The sequence below is a fragment of the Grus americana genome, chromosome 23, assembly GCF_028858705.1.
Source record: "Grus americana isolate bGruAme1 chromosome 23, bGruAme1.mat, whole genome shotgun sequence".
Lineage (NCBI taxonomy): Eukaryota > Metazoa > Chordata > Aves > Gruiformes > Gruidae > Grus > Grus americana.
Genome location: NC_072874.1, coordinates 4,473,244 through 4,498,127, shown reverse-complemented (window position 1 = coordinate 4,498,127; position 24,884 = coordinate 4,473,244). Strand labels below are relative to the sequence as shown.

Below are 24,884 nucleotides of genomic sequence, written 5' to 3'. Positions count from 1 at the left end.
CAACGGTTGTCCTTGATATTATTAACGCACAGATGCCCAAAGATGTCAGCAGTGTCTTGGGCAGGTTGGGGGGGTGGGTGGAATTCCAGCTGCTGAAGCGTGGGCGTGTGGTGCTGCAGATGAATGCAGTCACAGGCCAAGGATTAAATTAAACCATCATCCCCACCTTAAAAGCGAGAAAAGAGGCTGAATTGCCTCTGGCCACCCAGTGAGAGCAGAAATAGCATTTATGACTTAATCAGTTTTATGGGGGGGTTGCCACAGCCCTTCCCCTCTCAGCTGGGCACTGTGCGCCACTGGTCGATGCGATCAGTCTCTCTCTCTGTCCCAGTGAGGCTCCTCCGCGCAAGGATGCGATGGGAATACGCCGGCCTGCGGAGGAGGTGGAGCTGTAAGCAAGAGACCCTGCTCCGTGTGCAGCCTGGATACAAGAGCGTATCAGAGGAATTAACTGCTGGACTATGACAGAAGTCCAGTTGGGTCTATTGTACTGAAATTCTGGCCCAATGGAAAGTAAAGATGCAATGTCAATGGCATACTCAACATTTAAGAAAAAAAAAAAAAAGGTAAAAAAACTGGGTGGTTGCTGCTGACAGAGCAGGCTGTTGCTCTGGAGTATGCTCACGGTCACAGATGGACGCTGCTGCTCATGACCCGGGCAAGGTTTGAGCAGCTGGTCCCTGCACTTGAGAACAGACACAAGCTAAAGCGCACCCATGCGGAACGCTGCGTATCCAAAAAGCAGGGGCTCATGTTGAACAAGCCCCACAAGCAGCGTACAGGCAGTGCCACTGCTGTTACTGAGATGCGGCAGCAGTTAACACAGTTAAACCAATACTGACCGGGCCTTACTCCAGCCCGGGGTGCTCACTGCTCTGCTTCTCACCTCACCGGGCCAGACCGACAGCATCAGCCTGCGGCACTAAGCCCTCCTGGGCCACCCCGCTCTGTCGAGGTGTGTCCGCTGTCAGGGTTACAGTTCAGACTTACCCAAAGAGATGCACTGTTACACTTCCTCCTTTGTCACAGTCTTCCTCGCTTTAAACCTCTGGTAAGCCTGGCCGCAGCAGTTAGGTGCTGTGATCCTGTTGTCCCAAAAGTGGGATCATTTACCCAGTGTGCAGTACACCAATATTTTATTTCATGTCTGCACAGAGATGGGTGCTAGGTGGTAAGTCCTAGATAGCCAGTGCAGTTCCTGAGCTGAACCTAGAAAAAAAAAAACCTTTAAATTTGTGGACTTTCAGGATCCCAAGAAATACAGATGCGTTAGCAGCAGGCTTTCAGGCTGCTTGGCAGCACAGTACTTACACACCAGGTGTAGGAAAGCCGAGCCTTGGTGACGCTAGTTGTAATCGTGATTGAAACAGCGAAACTATTATAAACGTACTCCTTCAAAACTTTATTTTCATTAAAGTAAAATTTTAGAGAACAAAGAGGCACTGCCTGTTGCATGGGTCTATTGCATATGCTGGCGAGACCATATATATATATATACACACACACGTATATATAAAAAATGAGTACACTTCCCTAATTCTGACTGCTTTCTTAAAAAAAAAAAAAAAAAGCTTTCCTGAGACGTCACAAGAGATCATTATGCGACCCCATTCCAGGTCACTTCTCAGTGTTTAATCACTCTGTTCCCTTCAGAGTCCTGCGTGAACAGTAAATCATAGCACACATCTAACTGCTGCTCCCCCAGGTTGCTCAAGCGCCTGTTCGCAGCATCGCTGGAACAGCTCTTGCGGGCAGAGTCAGGCAGCTGCCTGCGAGAGCTGCCGTGGTCCTTGCGAGGAGACGGGACGTTCTGGCAGCGGTGAGCGATGACTCTGTTCCCCTGGGAATCCTGGGTGAACAACTGCCTGCAGGGACTGCTCGGTCCCCGCTCGCTGCCCCATCCCTCCTCAGCAGAACCAGCACTGGTGTTCTGGCTGCGCTCTCTCAGCGGTTGTGCTCTACCTGCTCTTCGCGGAGATGGATAAAAGCTGGCAGCCCAGGCACTGTCTCTCGTTATAGCAGGCTTTATATTCTCGGTCTCACTGAAATCAATTAAAGAATTCACGCTACTCGATTGTTGTGGTTTCTTATGCCAGTTTGCACCAAGTCTTGGTTGGAAATCAAGTCCAGTTTTCACCTCCTCGGGGAGTGGCTGGCCCGCTCGCTCATTTATCCCGCAGTCTGCAGTTAAGCTGCCGCTTGCTGAAACTGTTTCTCCAGCAACTACATCGGACTCGTTTCTGTGAGCGATGATCCGGTTGCCCTCTGAATCCTGGGTGAAGCTGAGGCAGCAGGAATCCCCTCCCACCCCAGAGGAGGCTTCGCTCTTGCCGCAGGGCTCCATATGTAACTGCCAAGGAGTCGGTGAGGCCGGCGCTTTCTGTGCACGAGGCCGGGGTGTCACCTGCACCAGCTCCACCTCGGTTCTGAAGGATTGTCTCTGCGCTTCCTCCATCCGCGGCAAAGCCAAGATCTTCACAGAGGAGGCAGCCAAGGAAATATGTTTTTCTTTACAGTCGTTATTCAGGATAAAAGGAGATGGCATGGAGTTTTCTTTGTCTTTTTCACCTGAAAACAACAGGGAATTGGTTAAAGCCTGAGCTGGCACACACATTTCTCAAGGCTAGTCACTACACACACAGCTCCATCCCTTGATGCTGGACTCGGAACTGCCGCTTCACTGCTCCTTCAAGTAGCGCCATACAGACAGTTCTCACCAGCCAACACGGCCTCTGCCTCAAGAACCTGGGTTTGTGCTGCCGAGGCTGCAAGGGAACGGCAGGAGGGACCGCTTTAGTTTAACGCTGTAAAAGGTGCTGGCATTTAGATGAACCATCACAATAACATTCTTTCTGGGAGAAAAATGGCCTTTAACCATAGGTTTCACTAGAAAATTTCTGCCTAGTAAAGCTGCCAAGAAATAAACCAAGATGGATTTCTTATTACAGCCTGAAACTACTTCCCTACAGGGGACACACTGTTCCACGTTACCTGTCTGGGTGCTGAAGAAGACGGGGATGGTGGTTTGCTTGGTGCAGGGCTGAGATGCTCTTGTCTGTGTGAAAGCGACTGAGGCGTGCTTCCTTTCCAGAACTCGACTAGATACTTTTGGCTTGGCTACGAGAGACTGGGTAGGGAAAGAAGCAAAGTGGCGAGTGAATATATGCTGTTAATAACAATTCTACCCTTCTTCCAGCATCATGCCGTAGTCCCCACCTTTGTGAAACGCTTCAGCTCTCTCTGTGACACCGTCACAGAGCGGTTGTGGTTGGAAGGGGCCCATGGAGGTCACCTCAGACCTTGTCCGACCCCCAGCTCAGCAGGACGCTCAGGAGCAAGGCTGCAGGCTGCCCCTGCCGTGCTGCCCTGCCCGAGCTTTCCTGACCCCATCCCTCCCTCTCGCACCTCTGGAAACACTTTTCACACCCAACTCCCAGCCCCGCTCCGCCAGCCCCTCCTGACCCGCAACACCGCGGCAGCTTCTCTGTAACCACGGTGCCTCCCACCCCAGGGAGCCACACGCTCCCTCAGGACGGGGATCTGGGCACACCCCGGCTGCAGCAGCCCCCCACAACCGGGACACCCCCCCGCCCCCACCTGCGCCGTGCTCTGCTTCAGCGCGGCGGTGTCCAGCCAGACATCGCACGCTTCGGGCTGCTGGGCCGCGCCGCCTCTGCGTCTGCGCTTCATCCCCAGCACCGGACCGTGTCCGTGAGCACTCCCCCGGAGCTGAGCTGGGCCCCAGAGAAGGGCAGGGACCCCCGACAGAGCGGCGCCCCAGGCCGCCCCCTCAGACGCCGGCCCCGGCCCCGCTCCTTCTTCCCGCCGGGCCCCGCGCTCCACCCGCCCAACGGCCACCGCGCGCGCTCGTGGTAGAGAGGGACCAATCCGAGCGGCCGGGCAGGATGAGCGGCAGGCGGGGCCCCGCCCACTCTGGGCCGTGCCCTATATAAGGCGCCGGGGCGGCGGTCCCTGACGGGAGCGAATGGCGGCCGGGAGCGGAGCGGCAGCCGTGGGGCCGCGCACAGGCGGCATCGTGCGGGCACTGGGGTCGGGGCCGGCCCGTGAGCAGCGGAAAAGGGGCGGCCGGTGCCAGAGGCTCCTCGGCAAGAGATGCCAGCGGGGGGCAGGGCAGGACAGAGGGCTGCTGTGCAGGTCGGAGGGGGAGCAGCACAGCGCACCTGGGGGCTCCTCTCCCTCCCTCAGCTGCCCCCAGCCCAGCTCTTTGCTAAACAGCCCCAGCCCCGACCTCCCCCAGCCCCTCTCGCCTTGTCTTTACCAGCCGCAGCTGCGGGCCCAGCAGGTTCCTGCCCTGCAGTTGCACCCTCTGTGCTCCTCAGCACTGCCCCCCCCCCACAGTGGTGCCTGCTCCCGGGGCCTCATCCAGCGCTGAGGGTGCAGAGGGCCCTGTTACTGCCCTGCGGCTCAGCTCCATCAAACCAACCCCAAGCACGCGCTCTGTGCACTCCCAGGACAGGGTCCGTGCGTGTTACACGCCCGTGCTCTCACCTGGTAAGGGACAGGGCCCTGTCACTGCATGGAGAGCTCCATACAGCTCCCTAAGCCACATAAAAGGGGCCTAAAAAGATATTAAATAAATTTGCTACCTGTGTTTGTGGTTTATACCACGCCTCGCTCTGGTTCCATGGGTTAGATTCTGCCACCACTAACGGGGAGCCTGGTGGCATCTCCTCACCTTTTGCCGAGACCCAGGAGGTTCTAAGAACCTTTCCCAGCCCACCACTGTTGGGACACAGGGCTGCAGCACCAACACCATTTTGTTCCAACTGTTTATTCAGACACATGAATTAAGCCAGTGTACCATTAAGCAAGCTGGAACTAATTCTGAATTTAAAAAAAGGCATTAAAAAAGCAGCTCGCTCTTTCTCTCCCTGGAGAGAGCACTGCCAAGTAACAGTTTGCAAAGCGTTTCGTTCCTCTTCTCCTTGAACTTGGTGGCCGGATTCACGGCAGCATCACCACAGCTGGCTGCAGACCAGCTGTTTGGGGGAGCTCACCTGCTTCTCCTTCAGGGCTCTTACTCTTCTTTGAAGCTCAGCTTGTTCTTCACCTTCCGGGCCATGTAAGCAGCTGTGAGGACAGAGCAGGTCACAGTGAAGAGGCACAGGGCAGAGAAGTTGTGTGCCAAATCACCCTGAAGAGCGGAATAGATCTGTCGCCTGGACTCATAGTCCAACACCACCGCCTCGATCTGCGCCAGCGTGCAGAGTACCAGGCACACGTGAAAAATCTGATGGCTCTGCCCGAAGAAGTGACATTTCCCAGGAAACCACTTCTCAGGGTAAGGGTGTGAGAAAAAAAAGGCTCCAATGAGGAAAAACAGCACTTGACATTTGTGATACAGAAGGGCCGGGTCAGCCCGCTCAGAGGGCGACGCGGTGTAGATGCGGTGGATCACAGGGCTGATGTCCAGCATGTACGCCAGGCCGGAGGGCAGCTCCTGGCAGAGCCGGCTCAGAAGGTGAGCGGATTGGTGGTACCGGTACTTGGCGTAGCAGGAACCAGCGCAGGACAGCCACGCTAACAGGACAGCCGCCGGCATATAAAACCCCTTGATCTTCTCATGCCAGCTTGGCTCGATGGCGTAGTAGTAGTGCCCCAGAGCGCTGCCGTACTGGTAAACGGCAACCCCCACGTAGTCCATGAAGAAGAAGCTGTAGTGCCAGAACTCAGATTTGGCCTGCAGAAGGTGAGCGAGGGTGCTGAACGTCAGGTAGGTGATAGATGCCACGATGATGATGAGGAGGGGTTGGGCGTGCAGGTCCTGCCCAAAATCCACCCGTTGGGAGAGCTGCTGGAACCGCAGCAGCAGGATCAGCGCTGCAACCAGATGCGTCCAGACGTTGATGGCCTCGTTGTGCTGCTGGAAGAGTGTCGAGAAGTAATAGCGCCAGGTCTGCTGCACCGGCCGGTAGCCAGTGTGGATGTAGGGCTTCCAGAAGATCTTTGGCACCTCCGAACTGCTGACGGTGGAGGGAGAGAGAGGGGCCAGCAGCTGAGGGACCTGCCGCACGTTAATAAAGAGGCGGCTAAGCTTTTCGGTGACGACTGTTGCCATGATGCAGCCAAACTCCAGGTCCCTGCTGCGCAAAACAACCTTTGGGATGGAAAGAAAGTTTTGCTGCAGGGTTTAATAGTGACTTTACCGGGAGGAGGGGGGGCAGGGAATCAACAAGCAGGGGCTGTTTGAATGCTTTGTTGCTTTGTAGGGGTTTTTTTCCCCCCAAAGATATGTGAAATCATGCATGACTGGAGAATGGCCTCATTATAGCTGAAAGAAAATAATCACCAAAAGTAGTAATAGGAAGGACGCTGAAGGGAGATTTAAGAACCCCTGGAGTTCCCCATGCCGTACCAGCGACAGACCATCTGGAGGAATAGAGGATACGAGTATGGGGTTAATGGACACAAAAACAAACCCACCAGACACATCAGGTCCCAGCTCACCCCTTCCCAGCAGTTTGGGAACTGCTAAACAAACCAACCATCCTAAACAAACTTCCCAGTCCAGGAACAGCCCAAATTTTCCCCCTTGTAAACTGTTTGCTGTATCTGTCATTACAAATAACGAGCTGTGCTCCCGCAAGCAGCGGGACGACCAGCTCTGCCTCACAAGGAGTGCATTTGAGAACGTAAATAACCGTGATGCCGGTAACAGCAGATGCAACTTCTGTGTTTAGAGTTTTTAACCACCTTTTTTCAGCGCCTGATTTTCCAAGCAGCTTTGCACAAAAACAACGCAGCTCAAGTGAGTTCATCCTGTTGCATCACTGAGGTCCAGCAGCGTAATCTTTGCAAGCGAGCGTTTCCATATTTACATTTTTGAAGCTGCTGTCCTTACCAAGATAAAGGCAGCCTTGCTGGCTCATTCTGCCTTTTCACCGCAGCCTTAAAAACATACTGAACAGAACACGATCGAAATGAGACTTCCCCCCATCTTTACCTGCTCTTGCTGAGACAAGTTCTGAAGAAAACAGGCCAACTCCTGTCCGGCTCCAGCACTGATTTACGCCTTAACTCCTGGCAAGTGCAGTCATTTCAGGGATGGCTCAGACAGGAAAAGCTCTTCAAAGTTTGGAAAAAGGAGGAGGAGGAGGGGACGGGACTGTTTATCTTAAAAATCTCTGTAATTTCCTCATCAAGATGGCGTAGATGGGTCTGTAACTCATGCCTGCCTGAAGCTGAGGGGCACAGATGCAAATGAAAACAGGCTGTTTGCTGCTCAGCTTCCCTCTTGAATGCTCTTTTCCCACCTCACCTGGTTCAAGAGGCCTCGTGTCAAAAAAAAAAACAAAAAACCCACCCTGGCTCAAGGCAGCACCTCGCAGAGGATAATCCTGACCCTCGCTTGGCCTCCTAAACCCTCCTGTAACACTGCAACATGCACAGGCTGCCAGTGAAAAATTAACTTCATGAACCTCTTCCAGACTTGCAGCTACTCCACTGAACTGAAACAGCCTCGAGTCCTGCCAGGGAGGTGTGGGAAAAAGCAGAACTTGCCAGTTTAAGCTATTTTGACTAAAATTCTATGGGCAGTTTGGAAGAAAATGTTGCCCCTTTACCGCCCAGAGAACTTGCCTCTGTGCCAGGGCTGCCGCTGCCCACAAGGATGCCTGGGTACGTGGGGAGGGGGCTCAGCTCCAGGTTGTGTCTGACCCCGTCACGGCTGCCAGAGGACAAATTCCTATGGGAAAGGCACCCCTGGTTCTGCGCAGGGAGACGCTGTGGCAAAAGCAGGAGGAAAAGCTGCGTTCAGAGCAGCTAGGCGCGAGGCAGGAAAGGGAGCCGTGTTTACTCCAGGTCCTCCAAAACTTGTTGGAGCAGGACTTCATTTGCAAAGCTCTTCCTAGCTATGAAGCCTTGAGCAACACAATTATGAACGGAGCGCACCCCGCGCAGTGCTGGAAATCATTAATCTGGCTTGTACTCTGAATAATAACCTCCACATGCCTACGAGACGTCAATAACGTTGCCTCAAAGGCCTGTTATTTCCTACGGAGCATTTCCTTTCTCAAGCAGCATCCATGCATCCTGCTGAATTTTTTTTCTTAATGATACAGACTCATCCCCCAGCTGTTTACATGCCTGTTTGCTCCCATGCATACATCTGTATTTAGCCTTCTAAAGCACAAATATGTTTCTTTTAAGTTATTATCGTTTTTTTTCTCAGCACAGGCTCACCGAGCCCTCAGTAGGTGCAACCCGAGCGTTTTCGGTGGCTGGGCTCCAGCAGGCCCTGTGCCCGAGCAGCCTCTCCCTCCTCCCGGCAGAGCAGCGGCACCCCAGCTCTGCCAAAAACCCTTTCTGGGGCAGCCAGGGATCGATCCCCCCCCCCCCCCTCCTGGGAATTTGCTTCCCGGGGGATATTTCAGGACGCGGGCGCAGCTGGAGGTCAGGGTCGGTGTGGCCCTGGACCCTGCCCTCCCCTCCCGGTGCCCCAGCAGGACCCGCTGCCCCCACCGCCCGGCCCGGGAGGGGAGCTCCCCCCACCGAGGCACCGGCTGAACCCGCCGCAGCTCCGCTCCCTACCGGAGGACGCCGAGCCCCACCGGGCCGTGCCTCCGCAGCGGCCGCCCCCTCCGCCGGATCCGCCCTGCCCGACGCTCGGTCCCGTTTCACCGCCGGCGGCTGCCGCGGCTTCTCCCCCCGCCGCCGGAGCCCTCCGTGCCCGCTTACCCCGCCGGCCAGGGCCCCCGGCTCCGGGAGGCGGCAGCGCACGGAGAATGCGCCGTTTCCCATCCAGCGGGGCGCAGGACCCGGCCGTGCTGCCTCGCTCGCCGGGCTTCTCTCCTTAATGATTTACCTGTCACGAATTGAAAGATTAGGTGAACCGGCGGGGTCCCTGTCCCCGGGCACAGCCCCTCTGTATCTACGAGCCGGTTTGAATTGTCACTTCTCCAATTTCCCTCACCACACCCACCACAAGCCTTGCCGTTGCTTTTGTGACTTGCTGCCGCATGGCGGGCTGTCTAGCCTAGGAAATAAGCTGCGGAGCTGCTTTTTTTTTTTTTTTTTTTTTTTAAAGCAACCTGTTTACAGTCCAGCTTTCCCCACCACAGAGTCTATTTTTTTTATTTCCTGCCTGAGCACCAGCTCCATGCTATAGTTTTTCTTCCCCGTTACCCCATTTCTCAGATCACTACCATCCTTTCACTATTTGCATCCCCCAAGCTCACTCCCACCCCTCAGAACTTCCCCCAGCAGCTCTCAGATAGACTAGACTAAGCTCAGACCCTGGGCATTAAGCTCCGGTTAAGTGTAACATAAAGCAGAACTCAGACAAGGGAACAGAAGGCCCCGAGCAGAGATCCAACAGCTTTGGCAGGTCAAACCCTCACATTTAACGTTTCTTTGTGCTCTTAACAGCATCTGGGGGTTGGCAGCGCTGTCCTCCTCCTCCCCGACCCCTTGAAAAGATGGGGGCAAACCCACACACAGTATTTGGGCCACTCGGTCTTTTCTCAGCAGAAATACATTAAAATGAAGAGCTGAGGGGGGGTTGATTGCTAATTATGCTCAATCTTGTATATGGGAACAGATCCAGCGATCACAAACCTCCATGACGTGGTACTAGATATGCTCAAGCTCTTTGGCGAGCACATCATGAGGGGTCCAGGCATTTGCCTCCAAGTTCAGCTCTGTGTTCCCATCCTCTGCACCTCCCTGGGTGGATCCTGACCTGCATCCCCGTACTCCCAGTTTACACAGTGTTGGTAGGCACCGTTAAAATCCCTGTGCCGTGTCCCCCCTGCAGGTGGGTGGTTGCTCCCCAACAGGTAGAAGTACAGTCTGTCTTACCTTAAATTATGACGTATCAAAACACTTCTGCAAATCCTCCAGGCAGAGGATGTGATCCCAGCCTTCCAGCACATCGAGCCTGGCTTTATTTCACTGTTCTTCCTTCATTCAAACAGCGCAATATCAGCTTTTGGTTAAGTACAACTCTGATGCAATCAGAAGTGGTAAGTGTGGTACATAAAAGCTTTCTAAACTGAGGTTCCTTCTTTAGCAAGCCCCAGAAGACAGGTCAAGTGGTCCAGGACTCAATTACCCCTTAAAAGAAAAATAAGTACTCCCTACCAGCTTCTCATCCTGAAAATAAACCTGGTAGCCAAGCCTCAAGATCAAGGACACAAGCGGAGGCAGACAGGACTGAGCGTGCCTCGCAGAGCCCAGTGCCACCCCGTGTTTGGCATTAACAGAAGCTGTGAAACCCAAGGCTTCCCCGCTCCGAGGGAACACACTTACTAAAGCGGAGTCCTTCAGAACACAGTGTTTGTACTGAAGTTAGGTGGCTGTTCATACCAACTGCAGCCTTGGTTTTACCTGTGGGTGTCCTCAGAGGCAGGGTTTGGGTTGCTTGGTCTGGTACAGCAACCCTGTACCCAATCCACCTCAAAAGCATCTTTCCTCAGAGCACAAGTACAGTCACATCCATTTCTCACACCCCAGAAAAAACAAAGATACACATCTCCTTGCAGGCAGGAGTTAATCTTCAGACACACCCTGCAGCACAATCTACTTATCCAACACCTCTGCAGCAGACACCAAATCAAAAATAATTCTTAATTCTTATCCACAACAGCATTTTCATCTGAGGCTGGCTGACACTCCCAGTGCAGAACAGGTTTGTGACTTTGTGCTCTGACACTGCAGGATGTGGTACACAAGTCACCATTCAATAGCACAAGTCATCTTCTAGAAACCCTTACCAAAAAAAAAAAACCCCAACCCCAGGCTCAGATCAGTCATGTGGTAACAAGGACTTGTTTGTTGAAGTGTCAGCATCCAAAGGGAGGTGGTTCTGAACTCTTTTTAGCAAAAACACACAACAGCTGACAACTGCTGAGGTGTCAAAACAAAGCTCTTATTGTAAAATTAAGACAATGAGTGTGCTCTAGGGGAAAGGCAGTCATGCAGCATGCCTGTGGATGTAAGGAAGAGTGCTGCTGCGGACCTTTCCGCCCAGCCCTGGATAAGTATGCCTGTTGCAGACCTCAGCCAACTGATTTTGGGGTTTATGTCATTTTCCGAAGTAATTCTCATGATAACAGCACTGTGCAGCTTTATTTAGTCACTCAGTTACAGCAGTATTTTAGCAGACTGGGACAGAGTCAGATTTTTGAAGTGTAACAGATACTCAGCATGGAACAGTATACTACATATTCCTTTCACAAACGTCTTACAGAGCTGATACAGTACTAGCCATCAACCCAGTAGCAAGCGCACTGGAGTAGAAAAGGATGCAACAAGAAGATAGCTACACTGGAAAGACAACACTTTAGAAAAAGTGAAACATGTAAGGTCTCCCCTCTAGCCCCCAAAGAAAGTGTACAGTTTGGATCTAATTTTACAGTTCTACATCAGTTTTTCTAGAAACTTAAAAAAAAACCAAAACCAAAGATAAAACCACTGGCCAGTACAGTCTTTGGATATTTAGAGGAGGGGGAGAGAGTCAGTTTCCAGAATGAAGTCAGTCGGTTTCGGCCTCACCAGGGTCTTTGCCTTCTTTGTTCTTTCGAACCTCTTCAATATGCTTGTCCTGAAAGACAACCGCAGGGGAGCAGTTAGCTGCCCAGGCAGAGAGGCAGGGCTCCAGCTTGCTTCCCACCCCCCAGCACGAACCTGTCAGTGGGTGTTACCGAAGGATTACGTTTTCTAACAGAAAGCAAGATGCTGCTCTAATGCGATCCATCCCCTCTCCCCAAAGAGTAAGACTTCTGCAAAGTCTTTTGCAGATTTAATAATCTTTCAAGATAAGACCATCACAGAACCCCAAGGATAGCTGTCTGTTCATAGCACCCTCCTCACTTGGCCATTTACTTGGCTTTATTTAGCCAGTTCTCACAGTAAGGAGCATGGAGGAACTCTCTCCCAAAGGGGAACTAGGACTCTACGCTCACCTTCTCCCTCAAGCGTTCCAGTTTAGCAGCCATTTGTGCCTCACGGTTTTCTTTGTTAGCTTCCATTTTGTGGGTCAGCTTCTCCTCTGCCATTTTGCTGAAGTTGTTGTTTTCTTCAATTGCTTTCTGAAGCACTTCTTTTTCATGCTCCCGCTTCTCAGCTAGCTGCTTCAAGACTTCTGCTTCGTGAGACTAACAAAACAGAGGATGCACGCTTTGAACATAAGACAGAGGAACTACACAGACAGCTACGGTCGAGTTGTTCACAATTCCAGAGAAAAAAAGATATTTTACCATTGCAAACTACCCAGAAAGTTAAGTTTTTGTCATTACTTGCAAGTCTTGTTAAATGGGATTTTTCTGGAAGAAAGAACATGGATTTATTTTTTATGTTAACACTGATAGATTTTTCCTACAAGATTCTCACTTCTCAGAATGGTGAATCACTGATTCAGGCGACACAGGAGGCTGCACTTCAATTAGTAAGGCTCTGCACAGCCAATGGCTCCAAGCTACATCTCAACAGCAAGGTCTTACATCAAGTCAGACACTGTATTGGCAAACCTTCTCATTACACCTTCACAACTACATTTTCCAGGAGAAAATTAATCTGTTCTGTTTAAGACAAAAAAAAAAAAAAAAAAAAAAAAACAGCTTCTTCCTGAAAGAGCATCCCCCTCTCAACTTAAACATTTTCTCCCAGTTTTTCAAGTGACCATTCAAGATCACGTTGGGAGCAAGGCTATGGCTTTGCAGACCATAAGAGAGGTTCATAAGAGCCCCAGAGATTCAAAAAAAGTTCAATTAATATTCCATTTACCATAATACAAACTGCTAATCACTTGTCCCAAGCAACAAAAAAAAAAAAAAAACCCCAAACTACACAGCTCTCACAGACTAGTTGAGCAGAGCTCACTTAGGTCATTTCAAATTTACCTTACGTCTCTCTTCTGCTGCTTCCAACTTCTTCTGAATCTCTTCCAATGACACATCCTTCTTCTTTGGGGGAGAAAGGGGGAATTCTGGGACTGCTTCTTTTGAGCGGGGACTGAGTATCAGCTCAAATGCCTGCCCAGAGGCACGCTTTTCCAGTTCCTTCACTTGAATATCTAGGAACATGGGAAAAGAAACCAAATGGTATTTTGAGCCAGGAACTGGCTTCGGTAACTTGAACAATAGCCTTCACAAATTCAATGCCACAAAGCTCACTTAAGGGGACAGTTAGGATCTGAGCCAACAGTTTTGTTTTAAGCAACAGCACCACAATTCAAAAAATGTAGCAGGCAATTTTGTTTGCAGTTCTTCCTTGATCCTACATTACTCAAGCACCTGACATTTTATTTTAGCCCTTAATATCCAGGGTCGTGAAAACAAGTTTATCAGTACTTCAAATGAAAAAAAAAAAAAAATCATTCTTTCCCCAATGACAAGTTTGAGGAAGAGTTCAAGGCGTTCAACTAAGACCTGACACTGCCAAGAACTGAAACCAGTTTTCAAAGAAATACGTAAGCCAGTGTTCTCTCTTCAAACACTTCTGAACAGGCATGTCAGCCCTGCACGGTGTCAGTTGTACCAGCACACCAGTTTTGATCACCAAGATGTCTAGATGATAGTCAGTTCTGTTAACAGAGCAGATGGGCATGCAGATGAGCTGAAGCCCATCTGCTAACAGCCTCATCTGAGAGGGCTTTTGGTATGTTTTCACAAGCACCCGGTTCTAACAGCTTCTCCAAAGCAGCCTAGACATGGGAGAAAAACATGGTGATGACAGCTTATTTTACTATATTAAATTGAAAATTATTTCTGAGGAAATTAAGAGGAAAAAACCACAAGAGCATTTAACACCTAATACTACATACCAGAAGTAGCCATGACCAAGAAAATATGACTCCAGAAGCCAACTCTGAGAGAACTTCAATTGGTTGGATTCCTAGATAACAAAGAGACATTCCTTTGAACAGTAAGTACATGAATTTCATTTCTTCTAACTCCTAATGAAATAATTGCTAAGCATAATTAGACCTGCTGAACAAAAGACAGTCGAGAAGGTTACTGCAGTCAGTAATTCCAGTTAGTCTGCAGGGCTGAGGCTGATGTACATCGCTAAGAACAGCAGCAATGTTCTCAAGTATTGGTGTTGTAGTATCTGTACGTACGACTGTACAGCTGGGCATTTACAGTCCCTGTATTACTCCACCATAATTAAGATATGCAAACAAAGACTCCAATTTTACCACTAATTTAACAGCATACAATGCTACGGATATTTCACCAATATTGGACACAGCAGATACAGCTCTCCGAATTAAAATACGGCACACAACAGGACGGTACAGCCAGGACTCCTGCTGCTACCAAAAGATCTTAAATATGTGCATTGAGCTCATTTAAAATTCGATTTTATTTGTACATAGCCCGATGCTGCACATCACGACAGACAGCAAGCACACACACTGCCCAGCATCTCCTTATAAAGGGATGTAACAAGAAGAGACATAGAACGCTCTAAAAACCCGAAAAGGAGGGTTTTTTCCCAGGTTTTTAGCTGACGATAAATCGGAGGGGGGGGGGGGGGGATGCGCGGTCCCAGCGCCGCCCGGACGGGCGGCGCTGGGACCGCGCATCCCCCCCCCCCCCCCCCCCAGCAGTAACGCCCCTCCCACCTCCAACCAATAGGCACCGAGGCCGTCGCGCGGCCGGGCGGAGGCCCCGCCTCCTCCCCGCACGCGCCTTCCTAACCGCACCGAATTCAAACCGCCGGGGAAAGAGAGAGAGAGAGAGAGCGCGCGCGCCCGCGCGGGGGGCTCGAAAGAGGGCGGGGCCAACGGTAACATCCGGGCACCTGCCGCTCCCCCACCACCACCCACCCGTCGCAGGTGCGGACACCCCCACCCCCCCCCCCCGTCTCTACCCCGGGGTGAAAGCGGGGGACGGAAGAGGGACACCCCCTCATTCAAGCGGGGCTCAACCGCGGGTCCCCGAGCTCGATGGCGTCGGGGCGAGGCCGTCCGGGCGCCGCCCCTTCCCCACTAACAATGGCGGGGTCCTGTCAGGGAGGGGAGGGGGGCGCCGCCACAGCACTGAGTAGGGCGTCGCCCCTCACAGAGCGTCGCCCGGGACAATAGATATCCCCTTGCCCGCAGGAATTGGAAGGGGGAACTGGAGACCCCCACACACCCATTGTCTCCTGCAGCCCCTTCCCTTTGTCACCGCGACGCCAGAGAAGCAGGCGGCGGGTGGGAACGCGACCCTGGCGAGGAGAAGGAACAAAAGGGGCAGGCGCGCGGCCCCCTCCCCAAGCGCCCGCAAACCACTGCGGAGCCTCCTGCGGCCCCCCTCGCCTTGACACCCACCCTGAGACCCCCCCCTCCGCTGCGGCACCGCCGCCCTATCCCACGGAGCGCCGGACCTCCGTGAACCATCACCACTCCCCACCCCCAGCTTCTCAACACCAGCACGGCCACGGACACCCGGCTCCCATCCCGGGTAGCCCTCAGCAGCCCCCCGCCAACCACCGCGCACCCACCTGCCCGCTCCGCCGCTCCAGTCACACTCCGCTCCCGCCCGCCCCGCCGCGCACAAAAGCGCCAAACAATAGCACGTGACCCGCCCCGCCCCGCCCCCATTGGCCGAGCGCGGCGGCACGTGCCGCCCGCCGGGGGGCCGGCGGGGAACGCGAGGCGGGGGGCGCGCGCTCCCCCTCCCCGCCGCCCGCTGCATGCCGGGACACGTAGTCCGCCATGGGCGGGCGGTGGCGGCGAAGGACGGCGACCCCCGCGGCCCTGCGGGGCCGGGGAGGAGGGTGCGGGACCTCGCCGCGACGCCCCTCGTCTCCGCGGGCCGCCCCGCGGCTGTGCGCCCCTGCGCCGCGCTCTCCGCCCGCGCCCGGAGGGCGGTGGGACTCCCTTTGTCTCCCACCCCGGTGGTGGGGAGGAGCAGGGCCCCGGTGCGGCCTCGTCCCCTCAGGGGCGTTTGGCAGGAGCGGAGTCGTGGTTCGGATGGTCGCCTCGAGGCTGGCCACATACCTCAGGGCCACGGTCACCTCAGGGCCGTGGCCACTTTCCTTGAGATCGTGGTCACCTCAAGGCCACGGTCACTTACCTCAGGACTACGGTCACCTCAGGACTACGGTCACCTTAGGGCCATGGCCACTCCTTGAGATCATGGCCACCTCACGGCCACAGCCATCTACCTCAGGACTACGGTCAACTCACGACCATGGCAACTTACCTCAGGGCTGCGGTCACCTCATGGCCACAGCCACCTACCACAGGGCCCTTGGTTGCCTCACGGCCATGATCACCTCAGGGTCATCGCCACTTACCTTGGGGCCACAGTCACCACAAGGCCACGGTCACCTCAGGGCCAGTCAGTTATCTCAGGGCCATGATAACCTCGGAGCTCTTGGTCATCATCAAGATGCCCACCGTGTTCCTTTGGTCGCCTCAGGGCCACAGCAACTGCAGGCCAACCCCAAAGAGGATCTGTGGGTCTGTCTGTTGGCCCCCACCCTGGCGGTGTGCTTTGGGGGACAGCTACACGGCCACCCTATCCTTCGGGGTGACACCAGCAAGTCAAAGCACATCCAGAAAAGCCATCGTTCGTGTGGATTCCACAGTATGTCTATAATGGCCGTGTAAAGACAATCTGTCCTTGTCGTATGGGCTGTGTAGTGAGCGGTTCCCTTCCCAAGACAATGCCATTGCCAAGTGTAGATAAGTGGTTCGCTCGCAAATGTGCTTTAAATGAACCGTCTCTATTTTTGCATGTTCCGTACAAATGACTTCTGTACAACTCCCGTGGTGGTTTCACTGCTACGGTCACTTGAGTTACACCAAGAGTCAATACATATAAAAGGCAGATGGCTGGAGAACAGCACAAATCTTCTGCTACGATGCAAGCCCAGCAGTGTCCGTATCCGAAACACCGAAGAAAGGACTTTTCTGAGGGGACCCACTGTTGTGCACGGTCTTAAAAACAAGGATTTTGCACCAAAAAAACCCAAAAATCCTACCTTGAGGAAGGTTAATATTGTGACAGAAATACATAAAGCTTTCAAAACAGAGATTATTTTAAACACTTGCCCTGTTTTTTTGCTGATCTGACGTCTATTTCCATGGAAACCACATCCAGCCACCGAGCTGCTAGAATTGGGAGAGCTTTCTGCCGGAGTGGCTCGCTGGGCATGGGAAGAGCCATTTTCCAGCAGCATGGAAGAGCCTTTTTGTAGGTTTGAAGGGATTTCAGATTCAAAACAGTTCAGCTGCTTGGCCCTTCAGGATCATGCCTGGTACATTCACAGAGTTCCTGGCTCAATACCAGCGGTATATGCATAGATATCACATACAACACACGTGTTTTTAAATGAAATATTTTGAGTGCTTGGATTAAATTGCATCAAATGTGGCTGGGAAGACAAAGCAGCCAAGAGACCATACCATCAGCCTGTCTTTTACTTTATCATTTGTTAATTATCATCCGTGTAGATCAACAGTGTGTTGGATGCTTTAATATTAATGCTTTTTAGTAGAATCAATGAGATTATCCTGGGATGATCTCAGGATTTCCCAGAGGAAACAAGGCTTCCTGGGCTCGGGGCTTTTTGTTTGGTACCTGTGTGAATGCCTTTAGTCAGTCCTCACCCCCTGGAGAGATGATGATGAAATAGCATTTTCCCCTTTTGAAGAAGGGATGCAGGCTGAGATGAAACTACGAGTCATGCAGGGTCTGTTCTCAGTGCTTTCCGTCTTATTTCCCGGGCTTCTCACAGGAAGAAAAAAAAAAAAGAGAAAAGAGAGAAAGAAAAAAAAAGAAAAGACTGGAATGTAACTTACCTTCCTTTGCAGATTGGCTCTAAAGCCAAAAACATTTATTTCAGGTAAGAACTCTCCTTTGTAAGAGGCAACTTGGTCTATTGAACAGAGGCACTGGGCTGGGAATCAGATTCGGGATCTGTTCTCAGCTCTGACATTTTCCACGCAGTGTCACTTTGGTTGAGACTCTTTAGCAACCCTTTTACAACACCTGCCACAACCGGTTTCAATTTAAACCGAAATCTTTGAGTATTATTGTGATACAAAGAGAAATAACAGCTCTTAGCAGCTGGAAAGGCATGGAGACGATCTCGTTTTTGGCCTCGTTGCAAGAGTGGTTTTATTTTTGGAACATTTCAGAAAACTCATTTGTTTATGTGGCATTTATTTTCGTCTGATCTCAAGGAGAATGGAGTATATGAAAAGCTTTTATTTAATTTGCATTTGATTTGTGTTTATCGACACATTTACTGCGATTCTAAACAGACTCTTCTTTTCGTCGAGCATAGCAGCATGTGGCTGTGGTAGTTTTTGTCTGCTGGATTCCTTATCACCAACAAAAGCTTTTTGCTCTAATTCCAGGTTTTCCAAAAAATAAAAAAAGAGAGCAAGCAGCAGTATGAGAAATTTCCTCCAACATGTCACTATTTAGCCCCAAAACAGGGATTGAGAAGGAAGATACCGTTTCAAGCCCAAATCTAACCACATCAGCCAGATAAATTTGTGCATCCTGAAGAAAATAAAGGACCGCAGCAGAACCTGCAGCAGACATTCCCAGAGAGAAAGGGACAAAGGCTCTATAAATTAGGAATATGACCTACTCTCAGCCTCAGCAGCTACGATACATCTGAGCTGGTGATATCAGCTTAAAATCGTTGCCCTCGTGCAACTGGCAGCCACAGTAACTGCCCACCGGTTGCTCGGGGGCTCGTTCTTGGCACAGACAAAACATGAGGTCCCTCGGCTTCAGTTCATCTGCTCTCAGTGAAACAGATAAGTCAAGGTCTCATCGGGAGGACTCGTACGTGTGAATTTAGGATGTGACGTGATCAGATTTAGCATAAAGATTAAAGCATCTCCTCTGATGTGCTTATCAAAATATCCCACAAAGAGACTGACATAATTAGGTGACAACTCAGCCCACGGCAGCTCTTTTAACTTGCAAAAATATTTAATCTCCAATAAGAAAATGTGCTTCCTGAGTATTAAATTGCCACCCTTAAGCACTCACGGTGGATGGACTGACAGCTTATTTGTTAATCAGAGAATGTTTTAAAGCACCTTGGTAAGTAATATTAGCAAGTATTTGCTAAGTCTGGTAACAGTCACTGCATTAGCAAAGTTCATTTTAAAACTAGAAATCCAATATACTATTTGACCTGAGTCAATCAGTTTAAGCGATTTAATAACCTGCTAGGGGAGACTAATTTAAAAGAAACTTGTTCTCAGAGGTAGGGAGAAGGGTTACAAGATTTCTTTCTATCCGTGTTTCTCAGTCTTTGTATTAACCTTCAGCAAATTTTTCTCCACACTGCAGCGTACCCATCTTCGCGCTGGCTGTACTGACGTGCTGCTGCCCGGCAAAGATCTCACAAGGAAAATCAGTGGCTGCAAAGGTCTTGCTGATCTTCAGATAAGAATACGTTTTAATCCAAATGCAGTGGAGGAGTCCACGGAACTGAAGAATAAAGCACGAGTTTTAGAGAATGTCTCCCACACAATGAAAGCTCTTCCACAGGCAAGAAATGTTTAAGGTAATTGATATTTGTTTACTGGAGGTGTTTAGGCTGATACTATATTTATGCTGAAAAACACCATTAAGAAAATGTTCCCTTCAGAACAAATTTGCACTTGCCAACGTGCTGTTGGAAATGATTTAATTTTTTTGAATCAGACAGGGCACCTGGCTTCCATTGCTAGTTTGTGTTTTTTTGAGAAATTCACTCAAACTCACTTAATTCCTCCATAAAATGAGACAAAAGCACTCACCACAGATGGCGATTGCGCCTGCAGAAAGAGAGATTAAAATATAAATTAATTGCTTTGATATTGGGGCAATATAACCCTGAAATGTCATACTCACCTCTTCAAATGCAGTCATAGGACTGTACTGCATGATAGCCAAATACTATGGTGATGAGGGCTGACAAGGCTCTAGAGTAGAAAAATAAAGTAAGCTTCTAATGAGCTAAAGACAAAGACCCCACAAGCACTCTGCCATCCTTGCAAAAAATTCTCCAATGCCCTGAAATGGTGACAGACCCTAAAATAATGGCAGAGGCTGCAGTATCTACACGTGAGCACCTTCACCCTGGCTGCAACCAGGATGCTGAACAAGATCTGGTCTTTCTCCTAAATAGCGAGCTCTGCCTTCGATTCACGCTGCGCAAAGGAACAGCAGAATTCCCTTCCCAGCCAGCTGGTAGATCTCCTGGCATGGTTTTCATTCTTTGTTTCCTAAGAAAATGAGTTTTTACATGATCAAACTACTTCTCTGTCTCTGACTATTCTTCTCTCCCAGCTTTTAGCTATGTAAGCCAGTCTCTGCCCCTCCAGTAAATATGGATAAGATCTCAGTGACATGAATTCCACAAGTTTCTTGAAAACAGATGGCTGGGGAGAGGCAAGAGTGAGAAAAAGGCTTCAGCACAAGCCCAACTATTATTAGAGACCAGAGACTTCACACTGAGCAGAGCTATCACAGACACTCCCAACAGCAGGTACATTTTCAGAGCTGGTTGTTTTCTTCAGTGCACCAGCAGATCCTCCAAGACACTAATGTGCAGTTGTGCTCTCCTGGGAGCTACCTATAAATATAAGGACAGACCTGTGTGGATGCTGGCTCCCAACTCCACTACGTCCAGAAATGTGCGAGGAAAACTGGCTCAGAGATCTCCTTGCATTGCTTCCTCCCCTCTTTCCTCCCACAGCTCTCAACCAAGCCGTGAGCCTTGACCCATTTCTCTGCATCCTTGTTGCTTTTCCCTTTCTGCTCCCAACCGGAGTCCACAAATTTGCATTTCCCATATGGAGCACCAAGAGTTTTGCTATTCAAGGAAGCCCGTAAACAACCGAGGGTTCAAAAATAACTACGCTGCACAGAGCTTCATCACCCAGTGATAGCGAGTGGCTGGGAGAGAAGCATGAAGAAAAGGTTTATGGGGTTTTTTTTTTGCATGTGAGCCAACAGGAGATGCACTAATTAGATTTCAAAAGTGTCAGAGTCAGCCATTTCAGCTGGGATAGAGCAAAGGAGACAGCGTGATTTTGACAACCACATGGAATAGCAATGCATCAGGAAGCCATAAAATATTCAACAGCCGTAGAAGATTCCAGTGAAGACATTTGCTTTGACTTTTTGAAAATTAAGTGAGGGGAAAGAAAAGCTGGATATAGCACTAATTATTCCCCAGTTCCTAATTAGTTCCTTGAATTTAAAATATGGATTCAGCTCTACCAGCAGCTCAGCAAGCCTATTGTGCTATTAATACTTCCCTGGCGTGATATAGTTAAAAATACTCCCACCCTTTCAAGACAAAATGTAGCTTGGAAGTGTCATGATGGGAGGAGTTCAGGGATGGAAATCCTCTTAAAGGAAAATGACTTCCCTGATATCAAATAAACAATACGAAAGAGCTTGTAACAGCCCCCAGACTGAGCCTGTTCCCACTAAGAGCAAATTGGAAAATAATACTCAATGCAGAGCTCTCGGGCTGCTTGCTATCAAAGGTGTTTCACTGACAAAATAGGTGCGCGGCCAAATGGTAACAGGTTTTACTTATTTTTCAGAGAGATTTGCTGCCTGGGGTGCAGGTGGATTTGCAATTCTCAAGTGGCTGGCTTCAGACAGACAGCGCAAGGTCGAATTCCAATCAAAAGGCAGCATTTTGAAGCATCCGCCCCCCATCCTCACATCCAACCCCGCGCTCAAGTGCCACAGCAGATCCTGACCTGCCCGGTGAACAGCCACAGCTAATTATCCCATGGCGATATCTCTAGGTGCTGTGTATAGACGAGATCTGTCAGACGCTATGGGTAGAATAAAACACGCCTCTTCCCACAGGATTTGTGAGCCAAGGAAACAAGTTTGCGGGGTTTTTGATGGCATTTTTCGACTTCAGTTGGACGAGGAGGTCCGTAGCTATGCTTTCGCACTTTAGATCCTCTCAAGAGAATCAGCAGTTCCCCTTCCATCTCCATCGACAATTCTGCATCGAAATGGGTTAATTCCTGCTCCATCCCGATGGCTCTTCACCCCCTGCCTGTAATCACTCAGCAATGGAAACAATACCTGCACTTAACATTTGCTCAGTGCTGTTTGATCCCTTTTTCCCCACTAATTTGAGTTCGTAATAGATCTATATATATATTAAGAGAAAAAAAGACTAACCACATCCACTGCAGCTGTGAGAACAGGCAAACAAAGCCAGCCTTTCTGGAGGGAAAACACATCTCTCTCTTTTGTGCAATAAACCAGCAAACTGCTGCCGTACGCTAAAATCAATACCCAGAGAGACACGCTTATGTTGTGATTGCCAACATAAGTGCTTCATTTTAATTAAAAAAAAAAAAAAACCCCACAAAAAAAACCCCCAACCCAGGCCTTGCGTGATGAACATCGTTAGAGAGCCGTTATCAATGTGAGGAGACGAAGGCATCCTGAAGCTGGTGGGCTGGGGGGGTCCGGTGCCACCGTGTCACCCTGGGAGGGGTGCTGACAGTCTCAGCACCTCTCCACACCCCGACCCGGGGTGAAGACATAAGCCAAAGGGTTAAAAAGGAGGTTGTGGCACATTCAGGGTCCCTGCCTCACGCAGCCCTCCGCTCTCCCCCACCACCACACTCGGGTGCAAAGCACGAGCTGGCATCCCCAGGGCTCAGCTCAGCCTGTCCTTCCTAAATTGGGAGAAATCTGGATATTAACCAAAAAAATCCTTCAAATCTGTTTCAAGGGCTTTTTTGGGTTAGCCTGGAACTAGAGAGACCTCACACTGCTTCTTCTGTCCTCCAGTGCCTCAATTTCCCTTCTCAGTGCTTTTTTCCCCTGTTTATTCAGGAATCATTTCCACGGTCAGCAAGAGACTGCTCCAGCCTGAAATGGGACTTCTGCTGCAGAGTGAAAACTGTCAAAAAAACAGTTCTGCTCTCAGAATACCCTCGATTGCTGCTGCCCGAGAGAACAGGAGCCCTCTTGGCCCATGGCATTGCATTTCAAAGTCCAGTGAACTCCTCAAGCATCACACCTGCAGCCCAGCCCTGCAGCGTCACACCTCGAAGCCGGCAAGCGCGTGCCCTGCGCTAGATCCCAAGGGTCTGCCCGCCTGGCAGAGCCCTGGTCCTGCCCTGTAACCCAGCGCGGGAGGAACTGGTGCCTGGGAAGATGACAAAATTGAAGCTGAATCCCTCGTGACTGCGAGCATCCGGGGTTTTCGGCTCAAGGCAGCCTGGAAGCCGACACATTAGATGATAACAATTCGCTTCGGAGATTAAGAAACTCAATTTTTCTTCTGAACTTCACGCAGAGCAAAGTTTTGATTTGCCAATAGAAAAATCAACATAAAACCAAGCATATACTCACCAATCAAAGGAATCTAAGGAATTCTGCTCAAGATGGTGCTGCCTGGGTTTGGGTTAGGAGTGGGGTCAGCCCTGCGCCTGCATCTGCGCTGGTCTTCGGGGCTGGTATCGCAGCCCACCGCTGGACACTGAGCTCCTCTACCAGAGCTTGTGCAGTTCTCACTGCACGCACTGGGCTCAGCTTGCAGGGCCGTGGATCTTCACAAGCTATTGTGAATCCAGGCCTTTCTCTTTTCCTTAAAAATACAAGAAAAAGGAGAAAGGAAAAAAAAAAAACCAAACCCCAAACCACGACAGTGTTACGGTAATTACAAAGAGGTTTTACACATGTCTCAATTTTCATTAATTAAATCAACAGGGAAGCTTCAATTGAGTAAATGAGGGGTTTTTTCTAAGCAGCAGCAAATGCTGCGGCAGACCGGAGCTGGTAACTCCAGTTTGCTGCATGCATGTGCGGCGGGATGGGGAGGGATCTGCCGGCTGGAAGGGGCTTCCCAGGAGGGAGGGAGCCGCAGGCAGGACGAGCTGGGGGTGGGGAGGAGGAGAAGAAGGCTCTCAGCTCTAAGATACTACAAGTTCCAAGCCGGGTCTGTGCTGACACTGTTGGATTTCAGCCCCCAGCCCAGAGAGTGGAAAGCTTTGAAGCCAAAGCCAGTCGGAGAGCGGAGGTTGCTCTGCGGAGATAAGCCGTGGGTAAGAGGAATGCGTCCATTCATACCCCAGCCATGCTGCAAGCACAGCTGTGAGGGGAATATAAATGGGCAGCAGGTTGGGGGTTTTTTTTATTTTTAAAGCCACCGGTTTGAATATTAAAGCAGATCAGACACATTGAAATGCTTGGCTGGAAGAGAACTCTTTCCAACGTACAGCTCTATGGGGCAGGGGACGGTTGGGCTGCCAACCTGCCGGCGGGTGCCCCGGGTGCCAAACCCCCCTGACATGACAGAGTCGCCGTTTCCTTCCCATGCCCCTGAGAAGCAAAATCCCTCCGTGGATAAAACACAGGGGATTTACAGATGTAAAACCCAACTAGTTCACATTCGAACCCAAACCTCTGCATTGTATGGACACAGCAACCAAGAGTTGGTGCCAGCGGGCTGCTGCAGCAGATTGCATACCAGGCTAACCCTTAACTCCTGGTTTTTGCCAGAAAACCTTCCAGCGTGGCACAGGCAAGCCTGGAGCAGTCCGGGCCACCCCAAAGACCAGCGGGGTCTCCCCTCCCGGAGAGTGGGTGGCAGGGACCCATGCTCTGTCCCTGCCCACGGCTGGCCTGGGAAATGCTGGCTGTGGCAGAGCTGTCCCAGCCCCTTTATTTCCAACTGCTCAGGCCTAGCAAAGCAATCCGGGCAAGCTGGGATGTGAGGAAAACACCTTCCTTGCGTGCTACACCGGGGATTTGTGCCGCATCTTTCATGCACACTGCCTCCGGCCTCGAGGCTGAAGCATGTAATGGGGATCTGGAGGAAAGCGCTGCTTGCGAGGGGAGCCTGATTGAAGGGATGGCTCCAGGCTGGATTTTAAAGCAGATGCAGTGAGTCAGTGAAGTAGGAAAGTGCTGGAGAGGGCT

At 50.8% G+C, this 24,884-nt stretch overlaps 3 protein-coding genes and 1 long non-coding RNA gene across 15 annotated transcripts; all 4 read right to left on the bottom strand.

Annotated features, from left to right (window-relative positions):
- Window positions 1-1,292: 1,292 nt before the first annotated feature.
- Window positions 1,293-3,802, bottom strand: AUNIP (aurora kinase A and ninein interacting protein). The gene is made up of 3 exons (XM_054802164.1): window positions 3,598-3,802; window positions 2,992-3,127; window positions 1,293-2,568 (listed from the first exon to the last, which is right to left on the bottom strand). The coding sequence occupies exons 1-3, from the start codon at window positions 3,688-3,690 to the stop codon at window positions 1,625-1,627; spliced, it is 1,173 nt and encodes a 390-aa protein (XP_054658139.1). The 5' UTR covers window positions 3,691-3,802; the 3' UTR covers window positions 1,293-1,624.
- Window positions 3,803-4,776: 974 nt separating this feature from the next.
- Window positions 4,777-9,838, bottom strand: PAQR7 (progestin and adipoQ receptor family member 7). Of its 12 annotated transcripts, none has more exons than XM_054802582.1 (4): window positions 8,698-8,935; window positions 6,965-7,202; window positions 6,311-6,390; window positions 4,777-6,118 (listed from the first exon to the last, which is right to left on the bottom strand). In XM_054802582.1, exon 4 carries the CDS (start codon window positions 6,077-6,079, stop codon window positions 5,039-5,041), a length of 1,041 nt encoding a protein of 346 aa, XP_054658557.1. In that variant the 5' UTR covers window positions 6,080-6,118; window positions 6,311-6,390; window positions 6,965-7,202; window positions 8,698-8,935; the 3' UTR covers window positions 4,777-5,038. The 12 variants fall into 12 exon arrangements, with proteins under 12 accessions (XP_054658557.1, XP_054658556.1, XP_054658560.1 ...); XM_054802581.1 differs by having other exon boundaries at window positions 6,965-7,086; XM_054802585.1 differs by having other exon boundaries at window positions 6,965-7,086; window positions 8,825-8,905.
- A 1,227-nt stretch (window positions 9,839-11,065) lies between these two features.
- On the bottom strand, window positions 11,066-15,528 carry STMN1 (stathmin 1). The gene is made up of 5 exons (XM_054802590.1): window positions 15,451-15,528; window positions 13,784-13,854; window positions 12,861-13,033; window positions 11,925-12,116; window positions 11,066-11,563 (listed from the first exon to the last, which is right to left on the bottom strand). Exons 2-5 carry the CDS (start codon window positions 13,794-13,796, stop codon window positions 11,495-11,497), a joined length of 447 nt encoding a protein of 148 aa, XP_054658565.1. The 5' UTR covers window positions 13,797-13,854; window positions 15,451-15,528; the 3' UTR covers window positions 11,066-11,494.
- Window positions 15,529-18,180: 2,652 nt separating this feature from the next.
- LOC129195815 (uncharacterized) lies at window positions 18,181-23,744 on the bottom strand. Its single transcript, XR_008573969.1, has 2 exons — window positions 23,316-23,744; window positions 18,181-19,415 (listed from the first exon to the last, which is right to left on the bottom strand). It is a non-coding gene; the product is annotated as an uncharacterized LOC129195815 (long non-coding RNA).
- Window positions 23,745-24,884: the final 1,140 nt, after the last annotated feature.

Excerpts from the sequence above, each read along its gene's own strand:
- PAQR7 (XM_054802578.1), bottom strand. The coding sequence starts at position 8,760 with ATGGGAAACGGCGCATTCTCCGTGCGCTGCCGCCTCCCGGAGCCGGGG. Across the intron at positions 6,119-8,697 it reads CGGGGGCCCTGGCCGGCGGG|GTTGTTTTGCGCAGCAGGGA; the intron begins GTAAGCGGGCAC and ends TCCATCCCAAAG.
- AUNIP (XM_054802164.1), bottom strand. The coding sequence starts at position 3,690 with ATGAAGCGCAGACGCAGAGGCGGCGCGGCCCAGCAGCCCGAAGCGTGC. Across the intron at positions 3,128-3,597 it reads TGAAGCAGAGCACGGCGCAG|TCTCTCGTAGCCAAGCCAAA; the intron begins GTGGGGGCGGGG and ends TTCCCTACCCAG. Across the intron at positions 2,569-2,991 it reads CTTCTTCAGCACCCAGACAG|GTGAAAAAGACAAAGAAAAC; the intron begins GTAACGTGGAAC and ends TGTTGTTTTCAG.
- STMN1 (XM_054802590.1), bottom strand. Across the intron at positions 12,117-12,860 it reads CAGCAGAAGAGAGACGTAAG|TCTCACGAAGCAGAAGTCTT; the intron begins GTAAATTTGAAA and ends CTGTTTTGTTAG. Across the intron at positions 11,564-11,924 it reads TGGAACGCTTGAGGGAGAAG|GACAAGCATATTGAAGAGGT; the intron begins GTGAGCGTAGAG and ends GTTGTCTTTCAG.